This window comes from Melopsittacus undulatus, chromosome 2 (genome assembly GCF_012275295.1).
Source record: "Melopsittacus undulatus isolate bMelUnd1 chromosome 2, bMelUnd1.mat.Z, whole genome shotgun sequence".
NCBI lineage: Eukaryota > Metazoa > Chordata > Aves > Psittaciformes > Psittaculidae > Melopsittacus > Melopsittacus undulatus.
Genome location: NC_047528.1, coordinates 25,217,840 through 25,237,536, shown reverse-complemented (window position 1 = coordinate 25,237,536; position 19,697 = coordinate 25,217,840). Strand labels below are relative to the sequence as shown.

Here is a 19,697-nt window from a genome sequence, read left to right as displayed (position 1 = left end):
TTTCAAACTGTTTTATCACTAGTGTTATATGACTACTCAAATACTCTACAGAGAAAACAAAGTCACCTCTGTCACTGGATTACACATGAGACATTTCAGGCAGACTGAGTATTTAGGTTGCAATTAGGTGGGTGTCAACTTCCTGCCTTTAAGAGCCATCTTTTATATCCTTAACTAGGGAGAAATCCTGTGCTGATAATAATTGACTATCTTGACATCAAACTTTGAAAGAGTACTGTGCTATATAATTCCTAAATCAGTCTTTAGGAAACATGACAGTGGCACAATAGATGGCTTGTGGCCTCATAGAAAGGACTGAAATAGCTTATCTGTATTACTTTCACAGAATTTACAGTTGAGCTGTCAGCCCCAAAATTCCCTGCATAAAGGAGGGCAATTGTATCCGGAAATGTTTTTGCTACCACTCTTAGAAAAAGACTTGCCACACCAACGCTAAGGACACTGAAGGAGAAGCTTGAGGTCACAATAATATTTACAAGTATTTCCAAATACATGGTGATAACAATGGTGATAACAGTGCTGATTCTACTCTTTCTTAGTCATAGACCTCTCTCTAATCACCACCAGAAATGCCCATTACAATGCAATATATAAAAACACTATTGACCACTTGAACAAAGAACATCCTTCTGTTAGCATGTCTTAAGGTGATTTCTAAAGCAACATTTTTTGGTTATTTGCTTTATTAAAAAGACAAAGGAGGCATATATGAACACTTCTAGACAAAAAGAATATAGCTCCCCTGCTAGCAGGTGCTAGATGGCTTCTGGTCCATCAGGAACTGTATTATGGCCCTTATGAGCATAATGTAATGGACCTCAAGGCTTTGTGGACACAACCTCAGAATCACACATACTAAGGATGCCCGTACAGGGTGGCATATTGGATTACACCTGTTAACCATGATAGAATGGAAAGGTGCATCTCCTCACTCCCAATCACTGCTCATGTGGTTTTCTGAAACCATAAAATACCAATGCTAAATACTTTAAAAAACCACACAGCTTTCCGATAGTATTTTCAAATCTCAAGATGGAAGTTGCATGTACTTTAACCACCAGGAAGAAGTGCAAAAAAAACAATTTCTACGTGCTGATGTGGTGTTATTTGTCCAGAACTGGGAATATCACTTTATTACATGATATCTTACCATCATCCTTGTCAGGTACAATGGTAATTCGAGTGCTTGGGAATTGTGTACCAATTCTTCCACCCATTGGCATGCTCAGCATAACATCAAAGGTCTCAGCCTCTTCATACAAGGAATCATCTATGATAACAATCCGACACATTTTTTCTTGCTCGTCTTTGTCAAAACGCAGAATGCTGTTGTGATCCTCAGGCCTGGATATGTAGTCAGAGTAAGAAAGTACAGATGTTGGAGCAGTTCCAGTTGCTGTTCCTGTGGCATAAAAGGAAAACAGTCACTATACATACAGTGATATATATTATAATGATCCCCTCACAGAGGCTGAATTTTAATTATTATCTTTTAATTTCTATTTACTTTTAGGTGAAAGATGGGCTAAAACCTCTGAAGAGGCTATATTTCTGAGGCCTCTGGACAAACTAGTTCTGCATCTGACGCAATGCAAGCACATGGCTCCTCAAATTCATTTGCAGGTTTTAAGTCAGAAGAAATATTGTAGTCTATCACAAGAGACACAGATTGACAGAGGAGACCCTGTGAGAGTTACCAGTTAACTCCTTTAGCATAATTTATTCACTGAATATTCAGTGGACCAGAAATTAATTATAACAGATAGAATTTGATTAAAAAAAATAATTTCTTATTCCAGATCATCTCTCCAAAAATGTTGCTTCATGTCTTCAGATGAAAAATTATAATAAAAGCAGGGGTGTAGAGAACCCATGCCCTGTGTGAATATAATTAATAGGAGACTGAAAGATAGAGAATGGAGAAGCATGCCAATTAAGCAATATTATTTTATACCAATTTCTTCCAGATACAAACAAGTAAAGGATATCCTGGGCAATCCCTGCAGTGTTTTCAGTTCCCATCACTTTCTGATACATCGGGCTGCATAAAAAATTTGCAAAAACATAAAGAACACAGATCCTCTTCACCTCCTAATAAATGGTAGAAATTTGGAACTTGATAATTTTTCAGCTTATTCAATAATACTCTAAGACTGATTGCATTGATGAATACTTTTCCAGTTGCAACTGAAGATATTTAGGTGAAAAATGAACAGTTATAAACAATTCTATTATGCAATAGATAGTGCAATTCTTTTTGCTTTTCTGCCTTTTTTCCTTTCTTACCTTTTTATTATTTTTTTTTTCCTAAAGTAAATTTTGTTACCTTGCTGTGTGTAGCAGATAACCATCAGTTCCTGGCTCACGTCTCCACTTCTTCTGACTGGAATAAATAATTCACCAATGTCTTCTTCAATAGTATAGGTGGACTGGGGAAGGAAGACTGTTGATTCTGCAAAGAACAGATACATCTGTTTACACAGATTTATGGCCTCAGAGTCACCTGTAAAATAGCTAGAAGCATTTTATCATAATCTAAAGGGCAACAAATAACTCTTATTTATCATCAACGGGGATAAATTTAAAGAAAAATATGGAGGGTGAGAGATGTAGGGTTTCTTAGTCTTTCAGAATCAGGTTGTTAAGTCTGAATTCAGAAGTACTTACTAAGCAATCTCTGACATAACCAGTTTACTTATCTAGGGTCAATGGCGCAAGACATTGTTTGAAGAAAGCTTCCACAAAGTCTATATTTTTATTATTTCCATGGTAATTCACTATTAACTGTTAATAACAGAAGCATCAATAACACAGCTCACACACAAGCAGCAGTTCTGAAAAGCTGCTGTTTACCTTATGCTATCAAGCTCACAGTAAAAATCATTTGGTATTGAGAGGAGGCAAGACTGAGCTTTTGCTATCTTACTTTGACTTGGACATTTGATTTAAGTTGGTTCCATATCTACATTCCTGATTTACTCAAAGGTGACATAGCCAATACAGTCAGTGAAGATTGAAGAACAATCTCAGCCTAAAATGTATTGGACCAAAACATGCCAGATCTTCTTTTTCAAGAAAAAAAAAACAAACCTAAAATGCATTTTAAACTCATTTATTATTTTATACTCATAAAAATAGATTATTGAATTCTATGCTGTTCTGGGATTTAGGTTCAGCTTTGTTCTTGTCCTCTCAAAAACTCAAGAACAAAAGGTGGTTATGCATATAAGAACCTTTACAATTTCATTAATATGACTGCAATCTAAACAAGATATAATTCTGTAAAATATTAAATGAAATGGTACCAGTTGACAGCACAAAGAAAACATTTTCATTATTTCAGAATACTTTGGCAAAAAATGTTCTGAAAATTGTCAGGTGACTTCTTTGAAAACATGCTACATGTTTTATTTCTCCAACTGGAAAATACTACTAGCACGATTTAAGGTAAAAGCCTGCCTTAAAAATGCTGTAATTCAGGTTTGATAAGATCTATACACTTTCACTATTGGAGGAAATAAAAAAAGTAAATGCAAAAAGCAGCAAATTGCTACCTTGTTTTAAAGTAAACCAAAAGGTAACACTAAAGCCCCCAAATTTACTCCTTTTATTTCTCCATTTAGAATTAGTTTGACAAAATTAAAAACTCTATCCTTAAAGAAAAATGCAGGAATTCTGATTTGTTCTTTTTCCTGTCTCTCTTATAATTATCCAACTAGGAGTAAAATGACACTATAAAAGTTTGACAGACCTTATGAACAGCATGAAAGCTCAGGAGAGAATGATCTAGACCATCTCAGCTAGTGTAAAAAAACACATCTTTATGAAAGCTATTTTTGGAATAAAACATTAACTAATGTCCCATACACCAAGGGGCTGGTACAGCTTTTCAAGCAAACTCACTCTTTTGATGCTAAGACTTCACCATTAAAATCAATGAATTTTAAAATCATTGTCACTGGAAGCAGAATAAAACTTTTGATGGTTTCTATTCAGTTGGAATCTGACCTTCTCATTACATGCACTTTAAAAGATTATCAGGAAACACAGTCCTTCCCTTCACAGTTCTTTCTTTGTTTTTCCTGTAGATATTCCTTGATTTGCAGTTGTGCACTGATTTTCTCCTATGCAACCCACTTTCCGAATAATTACTAAAAATTACGTTAACATAAGAAATAGAAAAGAACAACTGTTTGCATTAAGATGACTCAGATCGAGTCATTCAAATCTCGAATTATGCTATCTCACTGATCAAACAAAAATAGATTTAACACATGTTCAAGTAATTTCCATATCTCAGTGACTAAATACAGATGTCAGATAACCTCTGGTTTAACTTGATTTGTAACTAGCAACTAAGAAACCTCTGACAATTTTCCTGCAGTCCTCTTCAAATGTTAATTAGGGAAGGCTATTTAAAACAATCTGTTACTGTCACTCAGTACATGAAAGACTCCTGATGGATAGTTTGGTGTGACCATGGCCCAAGAGTTCAAGTGTCTGGATACAGCTGAAAAGCAGCGCAACCAGAGCACATTCTAGTTTCTTTCTTCATTTTTTTTTATCTCCTTCTTTTTAATAAGCTTTTTTTTTTTTTACATTTAAACATAATTTTATTTTTTTCTTGGCAGTTTGTGATGTACTTGGTCTAGTGAACCCTTACTGAGCTTCTCAGCTTAAGACCTAACAGACACCACCGGTTTGCTCCAAGAACCAAACTTGCTGGGACCAATCAGCCTGTATTTTCTGTACCATCCTCTCCCACATGAATTATCATGGCAAAGTAAATCAAATCAACCACCTGTGCAGATAGACTCTGTTTGCAAACACACTGAACTGAAAACCTGCTAAACCTAAAATGAAGACAAAACTAGACAAATGACAAACTAGAGATAATATAGGAAAAATGCAGTTATTTCATTAAAGAATGCTACCTTAGTCAAATACTCATGAATCACTTAAAGTGGTAGAGGACAAACAGCTACCCAATATCCAAGTCTGTCTTCAGAAACAATCTAAGGAAAGGTAAGCTTTACTGTCCAATGTTACTCATAGCATTTGCTCAGCAGCTTACCTTTTGGTATATGCCCATATTGGCAGTACAGTTCTGGAAAGGTTCTTACCATCTCCTGGGTCAATAATTTCCACCGTGGATACAGCAGGAAATTCCAGAACTGCCATGACAGGCTCAGAAAGAACAATTTGGAAGGATTCAGACTGTTCATGTACACCATCACTCAAAATCCGTACTCGCCACGTAGCAAAGGTTTGGCCAGGATTAAACTGCACCTGCTTCTGAGCTTTTCCTCTGAAGTCTCTGTCTTTCTTGGCAGTACCATCTTTGGTGCTAATACCTGACAAAAAAACAACCAACCAACCAAACAAAAACCCACAAAAAAAACAGAAACAAAAAAACCCCAAGAACTGAGGTAATTAAAAGCATCACTTGTAATTTTTCTCTCATTATGTCATCTTTAAAAAACAGGCATTTTAGAAAAATATACTTTCCACAACTTGACAGTATTCAAGCCAGCTCTGTTACTCTTGACCAATTTTATGCTGATATCATTCATAGAGGTGGAAGTACATTAATTAACATTATGAAATGCAGTTTGGACATAATTAGTCAAAGCAAAACTTAATACTAGGAAACTTTTATATTCTCAGAGGTAACAGTCAAGTTTCCATTTCTCTGTAATTCAAGAATGGATTCAATTCAAGAAAGGCAAACAAATTTTCCACCTCTTTAATATTCTGGGTTCTCTTCTGTTCCAGAACATCTAAATAACATGCTGCCTGAAACCCTCAAACATATTTCTCTTAGAAGAAAATAAAAACACACCTGAAAAGTTCAGCCTTCAAATGGAAAGGTAAGGAAAACATTAAGACATGAAAGGGTAAAACATACAGAATAAGATGAAAGATGATGTAAAATCTGAACCAATGTGGTTATTCCCACTACAGTAATCATTGTTTTAAATTGTTATCCACTTATTTCAGTGTTTGCATAATGACAGTCATTAAACTCAAGTCAAGCTGAAACTGCAGTGTCATGGGAAAAAATCAATGACTGGGACAGCACAGGCCTTGTAACCTGGTATCTAGGCTGCTCGAAAATGGCTTTTCACTGGAATTTGCCTCACAATTTCAGGCTGTCTGACAGCCCCTGATGAAAATCAGAGAGTCCTTCAAAACCATCTACAACTCATGCATTTGGCCTCTGAACAAGTCTTTATCAGGTTTTCAGAAAAAAACATGAAGTTTTCCTTTCTCTGTTTCTTCTAACTGTATTTTTAGTGTATTAAAATGCATTGCCTTTCCTTACAAATCCTGACTTTCTTGTTTTCTGCTTGGGCCTCCTCCTAAGTCATAGCCAACATTTTACATAACCTACAACCTTTCAGCCGCTTTGGTGCTGCACATGGATCAGAAAGGCCAGTAAGCACCTTAACCAAAATCTTTTATGATCTTTCCAACACTGTAATTCCACTTTGCAGGATTAAGGTAGTCAGAGGCTATTTATTCAAACTGTTTTCATTAGATTTTTGGTCAGCTGAATCTAGAAACTGAACTTAGATATATAGGTAGAAAGTTTTGTAAACGCTGTTTCAAAAATCAGAAGTAAAATCAGTATCTGTTTATCAGTACCAGTAATTAATTTAAACCACATATCATTAACTTTGTATTTAATTAATCTCTTTCCTTCACTTGCTTTAAAAGAAATATATTCTCAAAGTTAGTCCATTGTCCAAAACAGAGCCTTTTAAGTTAGATTCGCTTAGCTAGTACTTACATACTTTAACCCTCATGTCAAAACAGGTACCCTAACTACATATCAATACCTAAAACTCAGATTTTTATTCAGAAAGAGACTTAAACAGAAGTCATGATTTATAAGCATGAGCTTGTGCTCTATGCCAGGTAAATACTTACATATCTTTGCAAAACCAGCCTGAAACTGAGTGCCTTTTCTAAGCATTGTAAACTTACCATAGGTTTGACACAAAACTATAAAAGGGTAATGCTCCCTGGTCCAAATGCATCACTAGGTAGAGGATATGAATAGATCCAGAAGCTACAGATGGGTGTGAGTTGCAGATTGTGATAACACAATCTTTTTTCAGCTTTTCACTCTCCAGACACTGCAAAGCTTTCAACACCTCCTGTATCAGCCTTAGTCAACTGCCAACACTGACTGAAGAAAATGAGCCTAATGCTCATAGTTGCTAATCAGACCAGCTCACAATAATCTTCCTGGAAAATTATCTATGGTTATTCTTGTTTTTCCAGTTGCTATAACTGTATTGTCTCATTACAGGAAAAAATAAAATCTGGAAAGAGACTATATTCTGTGAAGCAAACACAACAGTGGTATCAATCAAATAAAAAACAGAAGGGCTGGGTGTTGGGTTGTTAACCCAAAAATAAATTGCAGAAGACTGAAAATAAAAGGTGAAAATTTCATTATATTACTAAAGAAATCATGAACCCACCATAACAAAAGATATTTGCTTTAATAAATAAACATATTCTTTTGAATCTAGCTTGCTTATTATGAAACATCAGCAAAGGGATATAGCTGTATTGATACATTTTATTAGCTATCTGGACAGTGATTTATGGAAGCAACTAATAAGTTTTAAATGGCACTTACTTATAAAAGACGTTTCTCCCAGGTAACCTCTCCGTTTAAGAACAACATCAAGATATTTGGAGTCTTCATTTATTAAATAATGCTCCTTTTCTAAGGAGATCCATGCCCAGTTTAGGCGAAAATGTTGATTCTTCAGCTTATTACCTCCTGCAAAACAAAATTATAAAGACATATTTATTAATTTTTCTTTTTTTGTTAAATACTACTTTATCTTCTGAGGTTAATAGAAGCTTGGTAAGATGTGTATCTCAGCTGGCTATTACAATCCAAAGGGTTTAAAGATAGAAACTAAGAAATAACAAGTAAAGAACTCAACCATGATATATTTGGTACATATAGGAATAAGTTTAATCTTAGGTGCCTACAAACAAGTATATTAATTTAATTTAATTTTATATTTTATTTTATTTCAAGGGAAAAAGAACAAGAATTAATCGAAATATATTTGGGAAAATTACAAGAACTGTGCATGATCCAAGTTTCTGCAGAACCATTTTGGTATTTCCAAATCACACACAAGGTAGGATGTCACACAGAACTTCCTTGATATGATCAGAGCGCCAGAAGCACTGGAAGACCCTCAGTATTCAGAGAGACTGGAGATGATACCTACTATCTTTTAGTCTGCATTTACCCATGCAGCCTGTTTTTAAAACTCAATATTTTGTTCATTAAATCTAACAATTTCTGCTCTTATTGGTTTAGAACTGATGCTTCAGCACTGCATGATTTTAGGAACAGCTCCTATCTTCCTAGGAAATGGTTCCAACAAGATTAAGTATCCCTGACACATACTACTGTTTATACCTATGCTTATGCCCTCCTAAGCTTAACTCTAAAAGTTACTTAACTCTTGAGTTAAGTATGTTTGCCTGTGTCACCTAAGAAGATTTAGAGAGATACAAATTCTTATTGCAATGCTCTTATTTTGCAACTGATCTGTCTTCACAATATGGTGAATGCCCCAAACTGAGTAAGTTGCTGAGGTGTGTACTGAGTATCAGTTTTCAGAGTCTAGATCAAAATATCTCCTCACAGTTCTTTTTACATAGTTATTTGTATGCAGGCATAACTGTAGCAACACATTCCTGGTGAAGGAAGCAGACTCCAGAGATGCTTTCCGATGTCTCTACTGTAGCTGTAGCACAACAGCTTCCCTACAGTCTAATAGGAACAAGAATGGTTTCTGTGCACTCAAACACTAGGAATTGAAAGCACAGGACAACAAGCAGTACATTCACCTAGGGAAACGGAACCATTAAGATGGATCAAGCCAGCACCCCTGGCTAGCAGCTGTTGATGGCATTGTCCTGAACCTGAAGACTATATTTCTTCTTACAGTAATTGGAAGAACCTTCACAGTCCTCCTCAAACAAAAATGCCCATTTAACTATCAGCAGACGTAGGCTTCCTTTTTTGAAGCCAAAGCAATGTAGGAATACAGGAAACATCCCTCAAAGTTTTGAGGGTATGATATGGAAGTAATTCGATTCCACCTGCAAAACCCTAAGAACCAGCCTGATATTTAAGCATATCCCACCCTAAGCTCTCACTCCCAGCAGAAATGGGAATGAGACACAACAGTGTCAACGATTAATGGGATTTGCACAACTGTAACACAACAGGAAACATTTCTTGAAATGGCAGGCTTTATGGAGAATTTCTTAGTCTAGAAAAGCAAGCCAGAAATAACAACTGCAAACAGATGGCCCTCAAAAGTCCACTTACAAATGCTACTTTTTTCAGTTGGAAAGATAACAGCTGAAAACAGCTAGCATCCATTCCATCGACTATAAACCAAATAATTGCACAACAGACTGAATAACTCCAATCAGATTAACACATTGCTGATAAAATATAGCATAGCTTTACTTTCTCATGTACAGTTTACTGCCATCTGTTCACTGATTTTCCACAGTAAAAAGGCATTTCTTGTCAATGTAGGAATTCTGGATTCCACAGATAAAAGAGCTTGACAAATCAAGTCCTGTATATCATCCTATTGGATATGTTTGTTATTACTCAGGACAATACATTCCATAGCAAGAATCATATAACCTGTTCAGCTCATTGAAGGCAGATGATCAGCAACTGTCTTCTGGGAACATTTGCTTGTGTGAGAGGCTGTAGTCTGATTTCCCTCCCACAAGGTGCTGCTACTGAACAAGGTTTGCTCAGGTAATGACTGAAATGTGCCAGGGGTCTCCTTTAGAAATTAACACTTCTGTACACAAGCCAGTGTATAAAGTAATTCTTCTGAGCAGCAGAGAAACATACCTAAATATTTCTGCTCACACATGGCTTAAACTATTGGAAGAAGAACCAAATGGAGGTTTATTTTCCCCTTCCAGCCTCTTCCATTCTTTTCTTTGAAAAATTAGGCAGCCATTCCATTTGCTTCCGCTCTTCTTCAGAGATAAGCCTATTTCTTTATTGACTCGCCTATTAGAAAAAAAACAACTGCCATACTTGCGTGATTCCACATAAAGGCAATGGTCTTGTGTAAACAAAATCAGGGATACTTGAGCATCACATTGCACTCCTTCCTCTGCTTCTTTCTTCTCTTTTGATCTCTGTTGTTACTGACAAAGGCTACAAAAACACATACCAAAAAACTAATGTGCTGTACAAAACCAGTAAGTATAGTGTTAGCTACACCAGCATGTACTTTAGGTTAGCCTTATGTTATGTCTTCTCATTAGTTTCCTGGGACAAATGTAACAGCATATGTCTTATTCTTAAATCTAGTGAGAAAAGGTGGTTAGAGGGAAAAAACATTAAAATGAATATTCTCATTAAGCATTTATCTTTCTAACCATGTTGTTCAGATATCTTTAAAAAAGATGTAAAACCTCCAAGAGAAATTCAGATTAGATTGTCAGAACTGTCTATCATGATGCAAAGAGCTCAGAGAAGGAAAGAATTAGTTCCAGTCCTCTCCACAGATCAATGGTCTATGTGAAGACACTATAAAATCTATCCTTATCATTAAATCTATCTCTATCATTAAATCATGTCTCTTGAGCACTAACCTGAAGGGCATACTCTACAACGCTGATCAGCTTCTGATTGTAGCTTTGCTGTCCCTAGGAGCTACCTCAGAACCCTAATTCATAAACAAAAGCATACAACTATACCAGTGTTCACTTATTGACACAGTAGAAGTTGACATATCTTGATACAGATACTGGCTTCCCTACATGGTATCTGTGGCATAATCAGTCAGAGATGAATCAGCTAAAGAGTGTCTAACCTGTAAAACTGTAGCCATGAAGTCCCGCTGTGTCCACAAGATATGTCTGTACAAACACAGCTGTCTGGCACTTGTTGAGCTTTATGGTGCAAAATATCTGCTCTCTTTAGTCATTAAATGGAGTTTTTAATGGGAAAAACCCCAACTTATAAATTCTTCCAGGGCAACAAGCATATATCAAACACAAGAAAGACCGAGAAGAAAAAAAACAAGCCTAAACCTCCCAAACACACACTTCCACCCCCCTCCCCCAGTGGTAAATAAGGCACTAAGAAAGAACAGTTTCCTTAAAATTTTTAATTTGGTCTTTTCTCCTTTCTATTCTTATATTGCTTCCTAAACAGACTACAAAAGGATGTTAAAAAGTAGAATGAGAGCAACTGTGCTAGTTCAGGAATCATCGTATGGCATAATTAAAAACACAGCAAGATATCTTAACAAAAATTTCTTCTCTCTTCTTCCAGTTCTTTCCAGGTTCTGCTATTACTTGCTGATTTGTTTCCATGTCTGCAAGAGCTGTAGTCTTTATTGGTTCAGAATATTTGACCCTACTGGGTGCCTCATTCAGACAGGGTTACTGAAGTCAGCACTACTCTACCCTCCTTGCTATGGATCTCCTCACTGAAGCAGGTACATAAAGCATATGAAAAAGAAAACCCACTCCTGAACAACCTGCAGAGAACACAAAGACAGCAGGAGAGGAAAGAAAATGGAATCATCCGGGTTTAGACATTTGTCCTATTTTTTCATCCTCTGATCAGCCTTCTGTGCCAATTTAGTTTATCTATACCAGGATAAAGTTACTTCAGCAGTTTTAGTAGATCTAAAATCTGATCTGAAATGCAGAAATCTTCATCCCAAACATCATTATTCCCTATTTAGTCAGGAAGCTCCCTGTCAACCTTAGCACTTCTCAAGTTTTTTGTTTCCCACACTATTTGCTAGACATTATTCCTGGTTTGTCTAAACATATTTTTTTGCCAGACTAGACAAGGAAGAGACAATCTTAGGTAACTCTGCTAGTCAGAATAAATACAGAGAAGATATTATATGTTTAACTCAAGACATATAGCTTCAACAACTCTGATTTGCCATAGTATGTCATGGTCCCAGGACATTCTACCTGTAGGTTAAAAAGGCAAAGGTCTAAAGTAATGTTTTGACTGTCAAACTATTAACACAACACTACCTATAAAACAGATGAGAGAAGTTCCTCAGTCAGTGCATTGGGGCAGCACGTCATTGTACTAGATCTGTTCCAGTACTAGCTATCTATAATTCTATGATCATATGTTATTCCCTCTGTTATGATCATCAGAAAAGGCATATCCTGTAAAAATGTGTTAACTTTATACAGAAAAATTATTTACAGAATAATTACATAATAATTTACATAAGTAAGCTCAGCATTTAAAATATACCATTAGAATGTTTTGAATTGACTTTAACGATGCATAAGCTAACTTCATAATTTTATCAAATTAGAAACCCATTAAAATGCTTCACTTTTTAAAGTCTGTTAAAAATATGCTATAATGAACTCCAATCACTAAACTTGCTGAACTCTGCACCCTTCTGCACTCTATCTGCCACTGTAACACAATATATTTGCAGAACAATCAAAACCAACCCCCTAAACTAGCCCTTAGTGATTAGGGACTAAAACAATGCTTTCTCTGACTTCCCATGAGAAAACACACACTTCCCAGCATTATGGACTTGGCTTGCCTTGAGTGTAATTGCTGGTATCCAATGAACTGTAGACAGTTTCCATCTTTCACTGGTTTCTGTAATTCTGTTTTGCTTCTGTTTTATGTCTCCCCACAAGAAAGAAGTCAGAATGGCCACCCTTGCCAGAGCTCAGACAAATGTTTGAAGTCACGTAGCAGAAAAAAAATCTTAAGAACACTGTGAAGTTGCTTTGTTACAAAATGAGAAGGTGAAGTGAGAGAAGAGACATGGATATAAAGGCTATCTAGTGCATAATAAATTTTGATCCCAGTAAAATTCAACTAAGCATAATTAAGGATGTCTCCAAGTACAGTCTGGAGATTTATGCTGGGTTAATTTAAGGAATTGCCAATTCATAGAATCATAGAACAGTTAGGGTTGGAAAGGACCTTAAAATCATCTAGTTCCAACCCACTTGCCATGGGCAGGGACACCTCACATTAAACCATGTCACCCAAGGATCTGCCCAACCTGGCCTTGAACACCACCAGGGATGGAGCATTCACAACTTCCCTGGGCAACCCATTCCAGTGCCTCACCACACTCACAGTAAAGAACTTCCTCCTTATATCCAATCTAAACTTCTCCTGTTAAAGTTTTAACCCGTTACCCCTTGTCCTATCACTACTGTCCCTAATGAAGAGTCCATCCCTAGCATCCCTATAGACCCCCCTCAGATACTGGACGGTTGCTATGTGTTCCCCCCACAGCTTTCTCTTCTCCAGGCTAAACAGCCCCAACTTTCTCAGCCTGTCTTCATACAGGAGGTGCTCCAGTCCCCTCATCATTCTCATGGCCCTCCTCTGGACTTGTTACAGCAGTTCCAGGTCCTTTTTATGTTGAAGAAACCAGAACTGCACATAATACTCCAAGTGAGGTCTCATGAGAGCAGAGTAGAGGGGCAGGATCACTTCCTTCAACCTGTTGGTCACACGCCTTTTGATAAAGGCCAGAATATGATTGGCTTTCTGGTCTGTGAATGCACACTGAAGTCGCCTCATGTTCATTTTCTCATCGACCAACACCCCCAAGTCCTTCTCTGCAGGGCTGCTCTGAATCTCTTCTTTGCCCATCCTGTAGCTATGCCTGGGATTGCTCCGACCCAGGTGTAGGACCTTGCACTTGGCATGGTTAAACTTCATAAGGTTGGCATCAGCCCACCGCACAAGCGTGGCAAGGTCCCTCCAGCGTATCAACCGAACCACACAGGTTGGTGTCATTGGCAAACTTGCTGAGGGCGCACTTAATCCCACTGTCCATGTCACCCACAAAGATATTGAACAAGACTGGTCCCAACACCGATCCCTGAGGGACACCACTCGTTACTGGTCTCCAGCTGGACATTGAGCCATTGACCACAACTCTTTGTGTGCAGCCATTCAGCCAGTTCTATATCCACTGAGCTGTCCACCTATCAAATTGATGTCTCTCCAATTTAGAGACAAGGATGTCACGTGGGACAATGTTGAACGCTTTGCACAAGTCCAGGTAGATGACATCAACTGTTCTACCCCTGTCCATCAGTTCCGTAGCCCCATCATAGAAGGCCACCAAATTGGTCAGGCAGGATTTCCCCTTAATGAAGCCATGCTGGCTGTCACCAAGCACCTTGTTGTTTTTCATGTGCTTTAGCACACCTTCCAGGAGAATCTGCTCCAAGATTTTGCCAGGCACAGAGGTGAGACTGACTGGTTTTTAGTTCCCTGAGTCATCCATTTTTCCCTTCTTGAGAATGGGGGTTATATTTTCCTTTTTTCCAGTCATCGGGAACTTCACTTGACTGCCATGATTTTTTAAATATGATGAACAATTCAAGTCTATGCACAGTTCTTTTGCAGCAGATTAACAGATTCTGATTAAGAGATTACCTAGATTTTCATTTACAGAATATGTGAAAGCAAATATGCACTGTCTCTCCTGACACTTCAGTTCATAGTCTTTAATTAATTTCAGTGTAAATCAGCTCAGTGCAAATCAGTTCCTGAAAAGTCAGGACACCTTCATTCTATTCGCTGTAGCAAGATGCTGTGAACTTTCAAAGGAAAAAGCAAAACAGGTAAAGAGAAACCCGGCTTGAATCATCAAAAAAAACCCAACTCATGCTGGAGCACCACATGTGTTTAAAAGCCTTTATAGCTATCAATTGTTTAGCTTTGTAACTGAATTCCAGGGAATCTAAAAGATCCACTTGCTCGCTTGGGATTCTGTGTTACAAGCAAGGGACTAGCTCTGTAGGAACTGATTCCCACTTTTACAGTTCCAACAGTGAATATGTAAATAATTTAATGGATCCAGGGTAAATGCTTAAGCACGTACTCGTGTGTGCTGCTGGGCAAAAAAAAAAAATCATATTATTCCTCTTCTCACTCAAATTACTTTATTTTGCTCTGTCACTAAGATGATGAGCAGGCAAAAAAAAAAAAGGTTAAACAAAATACATGTGCCACCTGTCTCTTGGTTAATACAGTCTTATTTGCTAGGCACTTACCAGTAATTATTTTAAACTAATCAGCAGGTAGCAATCACTGCTGACAGACTTTATGTGAAAGTAGTAAAAGACAAGAAAGAGAGTAAAAAGCTTGGAAGCTTACCCTCCCTTCTGCAGCACTAATTCATATAATCAGATTCAAAAGAAGCAGGACAAAACCAAAGGGAAATGACAGGAGAGGAAGAGTTTGAAGGCAGACAGTTGACAGCTACTATGTATGTCCCACTAGACCTAGCGGCACTTCGTTCTCATAAGTCTTTATTGCTATTGTAGGGATATGTCCATATTTTGAAATGATACTTTATGTTATTGCCTATTGGATAAAAACTGACCACTGCTTCTCAGCAGAAAAAAAAAAAAATATCAACCAAATTCAATAGTTCCAGTGAATAACAATTACTGAGAAAACACTATGGTGTTTCTCAGGTCCCAGTGCACAGGAACATAACCAACTCTTGCGGCACCTGTTCCACAAAAGGTGAAGACAAGAGACCTGTTGCTTAAGGGTAGGATTCATATAATCTAATTTTATCGCATAAAAGATGTATGTTTCACTTAGGCTAGCTGTCTAGGTAAAATGAATGGGAAGAACTGCAGGTATATCTTATACAAACAGCAGGATTACCCTCCAGAAAGATTTGGCTGACTTCATTGAATACAGTGGGAGAGTTTTAAGCCCACCAGTCTAGACGGATAACTAGAAGTCTGATTTTCACACATGCACAAAGAAGAGTCCTGAGAAAACTCAAAGATACAACTAATCCTGAACTGTAATACAGTAAACTTGTAAATTCAAACACTTTAAAAGTAATCTTCAGAATATTTAAAAGTAATATTTTAAATACAAATTATTTAAAAGAAAAAAATTATTTGGTTTAGAGTAATTACTATGTTATTATAAAGTTATTTCCATGTTGTCATTAAACTAATTAGCACTTCGCATACTCACAAACTAATGCTGCATCAGGAATAATTTAAAATTTCTTGTGAGTAGTAACAGAGAAAACCCAAACATACCACTCAAGCTGTCATGTCTATCATTAAACAAGGCCCATATTACCTAAAGCAGAATACCTTTTTTCCTAAGGATCCACACCCTGCACCTCCCTCTGAGGGAAAAAAACTCCACCACCTGGATTAGTAAGGCTTCATGCATGCATGGCCTGCAGCAGTAAGTAAATTTATTAGGTCTCTGACAACACATTCTTAAAATAAACTTAGTGGGCTTCAGGTCTCTGCTTACTAATTCGTTCTGTGGTGCCAGACAATTTCTCCCCCAAACGAGGCTCCAACTGAACTGAAGCACGGTTCATTTCCTTGTCTCACAGAACAACGGGTTTAGCTTCCCTAACACAGTTACTGTCCGATGTATTGTCTAGACTTTCTTCTGGATTACATCTTTAAAGCAGTGCTACACACATATCAGCCTGTAAGAAAATGACTGTCATTTAAAGCCTGATCAGACAAAGTGTTAAATTTGAGGGTCCTGGGGTATCCTCAGTCTCAGTTTTGAAAATAATGAGTAATAACAAAAAAAGGTTACTTCAACATCACAAATGAAAGGCATTTGAGGAGAATAGGGGCCAGGAGGAACATACAATCAAAGTGTTGTCTTGTGCTATTTTAAGAAATGCCTTTATTCTGAAAAAAAAAAATCAATTTCCATTTCTTTAAAGAACATTTTAATTCACAACCCACTACTGCAAACTGCTTCATATTTGCCTAATATTTCAATGCTTGCAATATAATTCTCATGCTTAAAATCAGAACACATGAATGGGTGCTATCTGAAACTGAGGCCTCTAATTTTTTGTAGTGAAATTGAAGATCGTATTTGTGTCGAATTGGAAGATTTCCCTTGAAGTAAGTGAACTTTTCAACTCTAGCTGCTGAATACTGTCTTTGCAGAGTTACCCTCCATTTCAGTGAAAATCCAAACTCATAAATCTCAAATTTTATACCCTGAAGAGGAAAATGTATGCAAGAGGGATTAAAGGTTGTTGTTATTTATAAAATCTACTCTAAACAAAAAGGAACAGCTAAAACTAAACAGAAGGGTTTCCATTTTATCAACTGGACTTCCTGTAACTCACTGAGCACTGATAAGAAAACTTAATTTCCATGTAAAAGTGATTGAACTGTTTTTCTTTATTAAGAACACTTCCACAGACCTGAATTTTGGTTTCTTTGTTGTTCTGGCAATGCAACAAATGAAATGCCTGACTGACTGGAGGAGAACAAATGTCAGGCATGTTCATTTAACATTTACTTTTATTTCATTTCAGAGTAATTGTAGCAGCTAATCTAAAATATTTAACTTTTAATATTATCTGATCTGCGAAACTCCTTTGGGGTGCCTTTGATCCTTTTTAAGCTATGCCAAACCTATAACCTTTTGCAGGTGATTTAGTCCTGCTCAGGAAGGGCAGAGTATAAAACCATAAAGAATGCAAAATTGTTGATACAGACAAGGACAAAATAGGGTTACTTTTTAAATAACTGTAACTTTGCCTTGAGATAAACCTTGTAAAGAGGTGTTCAAAGATATTAGTTCTGCTGAGGGAAGAAATATTTCTTCATCAATTGTGTGGGGTTTTTTATCATGTTAAGATTTTTAGTGTTACTTGAGGCCTATCCTATGGAACATAACTGTATACTCCTAAAGCAGCAATTATATTCCTGTATTCTTATTCTATCTCAAATTCTTATAAATTACAAGATTAAAAAAATAAATCAGGAGAAGCCAAACATTACTTAAAAGATTCAAGCCCAGATGAGAGATATCTCTTTAAATATCAAAATTAAGTAGAGGAAATTTGCTACTGAAATTAAAAGCAGAATTTAAAATCCAGAATCATATGACCACTGTGAGTTTCCCAAGAGAGCTCAACAGACATAAAGCAGAGTGAAAGGAGACAGAAGTGACTGTGAAATTACGACTTCACAGTACAAAAAAAAAAAAAAATGCTTCCAACACTTTTTCTCTGCATATGCTTCACTTATGCTTTGAGATAAGTAATTAAATTAAAATAATCACTAGAAAAAAATGCATCTTTAAATTTATATTTATGGTTTTAGCACAAAACAGATCTTAACGATTAATTTATTCATGTATGTGTCACATTTTACACAGCTTGAAAAGAGATTACTGATTTAGATATAATTCCCTTATAGGGAATAGGACAGAATCCCCCTATAGGGATAGGACAGTCTTAATGTACTAGCAGAATACAGCACTCTCTTGGTAAGTGAAAAGGAATATTTATATAAATTCCCTTTATTTATAATAGCCTTGGCAAGAGTTTTTTCAAAAAATACATATTGACCTTCAAATACCAAGCTGTGTTTTTTGACATGCCAAGTGTGATTTGGCATCACTCAGGCTTTTGAAAAATCCTTGATCAAGATTTCCATGATGGTTCTCCCACATGTATTCGGAAATTAAAATCCTCCAGCTTTTTCCCAAGGGCCAGGGAAACACTGTTCTTATCAAATCAAGTCCAGCTCCCACTGAATCTGCTGGCTATTGCACATGGGCAAGTGAAGGCCTGGGTATCTGTGGGCTCAAGTTTATTTTTTTTGCCATAGAGTTTGTACAGAAATGTGTGGAGGTGCAACCACAGGATTTTTAACATGCCAGCTAGCACAAATGTTTTTCAGTTTTAAAGAAAGGTGTTTTACACCCTGCCTTGAAAGGGAGCTGCATAGTGCTCACCTGTCGGGACAGGACCTCAGCCTCCTGTGTGTCACCCAGTGCAGCTGATAACAGCTGACACACAAACCAGAGTGGATTCCCGGGCTGCAGCACAACTTGGGACACTTGGGAAGCTGCTGGGAAAAGTCCTCTTGCCTCAGCCTGCAGCAATCCAAATGATGTTAATGACACAGTGCCAAGCTGTCATTGCCTTCCTCCTCCTTTTGGCTGGGGGTATCAAACTTGTTATTTTAATTGATTTCATGGCTGTTCAAAATATTCATTTTCTTTCCCCCACCAAATCTGACAGTGCCCTTGCTACCCGTTAGGATCCCTACTTCGTGTAGGAAGTTGCCCAGAGAAGTTGTGGCTGCCCCATCCCTGGAAGTATTGAAGGCCAGCTTGGACTAGGTGATCTTTATGGTCCCTTCCAATCCAAACCAGTCTATAATTCTATGCAGCAACATGCTGGAGAGTGAGGCCCATTCCATGAACATCAGAGAAGACTCAGAGGCTGTAAGGCCATGAAGAACAGTGGATACAGCAGAGGTGGTATGACAAAGCTCGTATATTGCTCAGTGAGATTAATAGGACATACCAGATTGAATCATCCTGGTTAGCCCTCCTGCCAAATAAGTATATATGGTTGCTGAAATACCTCTAGCTAATGACCAGTGATGCTCTGCTGAAAGCCTTATTGTCAACAAAAATGAGCTCTCCCCTGGATGTCTTTCAAGGATACTTATTTTCCCTTTTCACCTAAATTAGAGAAGAAAGTTACGGACTTAGCAGGATTGACTAATGAATGGTTAGATGCATAAATTACACTGACTGGATTTTTTTCCTCTGTTCCATA

At 37.1% G+C, this 19,697-nt stretch overlaps 1 protein-coding gene across 1 annotated transcript in view; it reads right to left on the bottom strand.

Annotated features, from left to right (window-relative positions):
- The window catches only part of FREM2 (FRAS1 related extracellular matrix 2), a 128,812-nt gene that overhangs the window by 52,252 nt on the left and 56,863 nt on the right, over positions 1–19,697 (bottom strand). The window contains exons 3-6 of the mRNA XM_034059978.1: positions 7,676–7,822; positions 5,145–5,375; positions 2,348–2,473; positions 1,172–1,423 (exon numbers count right to left, since the gene is read on the bottom strand). Of these exons, the coding sequence (XP_033915869.1) occupies positions 1,172–1,423; positions 2,348–2,473; positions 5,145–5,375; positions 7,676–7,822 (756 nt within the window). The remainder of the gene's footprint in view (positions 1–1,171; positions 1,424–2,347; positions 2,474–5,144; positions 5,376–7,675; positions 7,823–19,697) is intronic.